General features: G+C 46.0%; 1 protein-coding gene across 1 annotated transcript in view; it reads left to right on the top strand.

The window, feature by feature from the left end:
• The window catches only part of LOC104870431 (cytochrome c oxidase subunit 8A, mitochondrial), a 3,592-nt gene extending 930 nt beyond the window's left edge, over nucleotides 1–2,662 (top strand). The window contains exon 2 of the mRNA XM_010636108.3: nucleotides 2,511–2,662. Coding sequence (XP_010634410.1) covers nucleotides 2,511–2,600 — 90 coding nt within the window. The 3' untranslated portion in view covers nucleotides 2,601–2,662. The remainder of the gene's footprint in view (nucleotides 1–2,510) is intronic.
• Nucleotides 2,663–4,260: the final 1,598 nt, after the last annotated feature.

Genomic DNA, 4,260 nt, shown 5'->3' with positions numbered 1-4,260 from the left:
TTTTTTTTTTTTTTTTTTGATTTTTGGAACCGGGGATCCAACGGAACCTTGTGCTTCCGAGGCGGCGGCATTACTGAGCTAAATCCCTAGCCAGCGTTTAGCTTTTGAGGACAACTCCCACCTAGTTGGAGCTTTTATACATCTGGCTCAGTGGCAGAGCTTGACCCTGAATGCGAATCTTGAGAATCCAGGTTCTTTCGTTGGTCTTTAGGAGCAGACGCAGAGAACAGTGTGATTGAGGAAACTATGATAATCAAGTCAAGCGCAGTACCTGCCTGTTTGCCCAGCTACGAAGCAGATTGAGACTGGTACTGTAGTCCCAGTTATTCAAGTGGCTGAGGCAAGAGGATTACAAATTGGAGAGACCAGCTGTTAACTTAGTGAGAACCCTGTCTCAAAAAATAAAAAGAGCTGAGTGTGATGGCTCCGGGTTTCAATACCCACTGCCACCAAAGGGGGAAAAAAATGGTCAGGGGTGTAGCTTAGTGGTAGGTCCTTTGCTTAATGCAAATGGGATGACCAGGATTCAGTTCCCGACAGTGCAGAAACAACCAAAGCAAAAAAGCAGCTCGGGTGTAGTTCACTGGTAAAGTGCATGCTTTGTTTACATGACACCCTGGCTTTGACCCCCAGCACTGCAAAGCCAGAAACATAATGATAACCACAACCTTTTCGACCTACTTTGCCAAGTGCCTCCTGGGTGCTAGGCACCTTGCTAAGGATGCTGTGCTGGTCTTAGGCCTCTCAGTGCCCCTGAAGAGACAAGGTGGTTATCTCCATTTTGTGGTGAGGGAAGTGAGATTTAGGAGAACACTTAAGTGACAAGGAGAGAATTCGAAGACAAGGCTGCTGGGAGTTTAACTATCGGAGAGGAAGTTAGTATTGGCTGTAAAAAGTCATCCCTGGTTCCAAAGGTTGACTTTAGTGCTGGAGTGGGGTGGAGAAAGCCCTTTTTGTTTTGTTTTTGGTTTTGTTATGTATGGAATTGAATTTAAGCCACCAGCTTGTAGGCAAGTGCTCTGCCATTGAGCTATAGCCCTAGCTCTTTTTCAAAATTATTATTGGTACTGGGGATTGAACCCAGGGCCTTTATATAAATTACATCTGCAGCGCCCGCCCCCTTAGGTACTGGGGTTCGAACTCAGGACCTCTGCTTACAAGGTAGATGTGGTGCCGCTGAGTTAAATCCTCAGCCCTTCTCAACCCCTCCCCCGCTTTTTTTCCCTCTCAGGGTCTTGCTAAGCTGTGGTTCTCAAATTTGTAACCCTCTTGCCTTGGCCTCCTAAAATGATGTATTGCAAGTGTGTGCCAGAGCACCCAGCTTCTAATTTTATTTATTTATTTACTTACAGTATGGGGGAATTTAACCCAGGACTTTTGTACTGAGCTGCATCTCCAACTCTTTATTATTTTGTTAGCTGGTTTTGGTGTTTGTGGGTTGGTTTTTTTTTTTTTTTTTTTTTTTTTTTTTTTTTTTTTTTTTTTTTTTTTGAGACAAGGTTTTATTATGTAGTTCAGGCTGGCCTGGAGCTCACTAGGTAGCCCAGGCTGGCCTTGAACTCCTGCCTCATTCTCCCAAGAGCTGGTATTACAGGCCATGCCCAGCTTTCTCTCTCTCTCTTTTTTTTTTTTTTTTTTTTTTTTGTTTTATTTTGTTTGTTTTGTACTGGGGATTGAACTCAAGACCTTGTGCTTGAAAGGCAGTCTCAGTGCACTGAGCTAAATCGCCCCCGTGGTCCCTTTAAAAAATAATTAATTAATTTATTTTGGTACTGGGGATCAAATTTGGGGCCTTGTTCTTTTGAGGTAGTGGCACCACTGAGCTAAATCCCTGGCTCCTTTTTTAAATTTTTATTTTATTTTTCTATTTTATTATTTTTTTAGGTACTGGGGATCGAACTCGGGCCCTTGAGCTTGTGAGGCAGGCGGCAGAACCACTGAGCCAATTTTTTTTTTTTTTAATAAGGTCATGCTAAGTTGTCCTGGCTACCTTTGAACTTACTGTTTTCCTGCCTCAGCCACCCTCCAGAGTTGTTGGAATTAGAGATGTGTGCCACCACCTTCTGCAAAGGACAGATTTTAAGATGAAAGGAGATGTAGTTTTTGAGTTATTGTCCTATGTGAGGTTTCCAGGTCCCAATAGACCAGCTTGAAAACAGATTTAAATCCTTGCTTCTGCTTTAACGTGCCTGGATCCTACACTAGGCTGCCCCTCCTTCCAGGCTCTTGTCCCCATCCGTGTGACTGACTTCTGTATCAAAACTGAGATGGATCTTGGTTCGATGATGTCCCCTCCTTAGAGCATGAGTTTTCTTTATTTTTGTGGAGCTGGAGATGTAACTCAGAGCTTACACGTTAGGCACCTACTTCACCGTGTAGGTTTCCTTTAATGTGGGGATGTGGCGTCTTGGCTCCCTGAGAGTGGCTTTCTGCCCCCTTGAGGAGTACACAGACTTTGGAGTGTCTGAGGGATCCTTACTTTGGGGAATCCTTCCCTGTCCTCTGTGTAGGATGTCGTCGTTGGGCTTACCACCTGCTTCCTGTGTTTCCTCCTGCCATCGGGCTGGGTCCTGTCACACCTGGAGAGCTACAAGAAGTGAGAGTGAAGGGGGCTGCTTTCCCTTCCCTGTAACCTGACCATTCCGCTGACCCATCCAGATCATGTCTCCTGCATTCCAGACGGGCCTCTCTTGATCATGTCGTTCAATTCCAGTCACTTCTGCAATCATGACCTCTCGATATCTCCACGGTGACATCTGGGACCATATACTTTGTTTGGCCCTGCTCGGTGGGGTCCCCCTTGTAACAATAAAGTATCTAAACCTTGGTTCAGAAATTCATTGTGCCTCCTGCGTGGTCTCCCATCTCCACATGTGAGCTAAAGATGATTCTGGGTTGGAGGGGTAGAGAGGAAGGCCTGGCTGGCTGAAGGCCCCAGTACCTGTGGTAGGCCTAACTCCTTGCATGCTTCCTGTATTTAAATAGTTTTGGAGACACATGGTGGTACACACCTGTAATCCCATCTACTTGGGAGGCTGAGGCAGGAAGATCAAAAGTTTGAGCCCAGCTTGGGCAGCTTAGTGAGACCTTGTCTCAAAAAATAAAAAGGGCTGGAGCTCTTAGAAAAATAAACCATATTGACACTGGGTAGCCTTCCTCCCTCCCCTTTTTTTTTCTTTTCTTTTTTTTTTGGTTTTTTTGAATCAGGGTCTCACTATGTAGTTGAGACTGCTCTGGAACTCACTGTGTAGCCTAGGCTGGTCTTGAACTTAGCAATTCTGCCTCAACCGCCTGAGTGCTGGGATTACTCTCTCTCTCTCTCTCTCTCTCTCTCTCTCTGTCTCCCCCCCCCCACTTCTTCCTTTACGTGTTTTGAGACAAGGTCTCACTGCAATTCAAGATGGCCTTAAACTTGCTGCATATCCCAGGCTGGCCTTAAACTCCTGGTTTATCCTCCTACCTCAGCCTCCCAAGTGCTGAGAATACAGGACTCAGTACCACCCCCAGCTCTGGACAGCTTTTCTTGCACATAGCCTCCCCCCTTGGCTATGCCAAGCTCAGTGGCTCTGTGTCTGTGTGTCTCTCTGTCCCATGGGGCCGGTGCAGCATTCCCTATGCTCTCTGGTGGTTTCTTTTAGGTGCTTACTGACCTTTGTGGTTGGGAGGTGGAGTACTTTGTATATAGAATCTTACCTTTTTAAGAAAAAATTTTGTGGCGCTGAGGATTGACTTCATGCTAAGCAAGCAATACCACTGAGCTAATTCCCAGCTCTTCTTGCCTTTTTTGTGGGGGTGGTTATGGTGCTGGGAATTGAACCCAGGACCTTTGAAGAGACAGCGACACTTCAACAACTAGGCCACACTCCAAGAGGTCTGACAGGAGACTTTATTCAGGAAGGAAGGTCGGGGAGAGAGAAGGAGAGGGAACAGAGAAAGGAAGGTCCTTTTATAGTTTTGGGGCTGGGCTATTGCTTATTTATGAAGAGTGGGCTACTTTTAACCTATCACAGGCCAGGTTGCCCTTTACGGGTTCAGTCCTGCAGAAACTTAGGTTTAACTTCTCCAGACTGCTGTGGCCTTGTGGGTAGGGAAACTAAAGATAAGAGCATGAGGTCATTCTAAGGCAAGAAGAACCAGGAAAATGCAGCCTGTGATGGCAGCTTCAGGTCCTTAACCTTTGCATTAAGCTACATGCCCACCCGCTTTTACTTTTTAGCCCCTAAATTGCCCAGGACAGGCTGGAACATGGGATTCTCCTGT

This window comes from Fukomys damarensis, unplaced genomic scaffold, assembly GCF_012274545.1.
Source record: "Fukomys damarensis isolate Sample0158 unplaced genomic scaffold, DMR_v1.0_HiC HiC_scaffold_27, whole genome shotgun sequence".
Taxonomy (NCBI): domain Eukaryota; kingdom Metazoa; phylum Chordata; class Mammalia; order Rodentia; family Bathyergidae; genus Fukomys; species Fukomys damarensis.
Note: the sequence above shows the minus strand (reverse complement) of the source record. Positions and strands in the feature narration are given on the sequence as shown.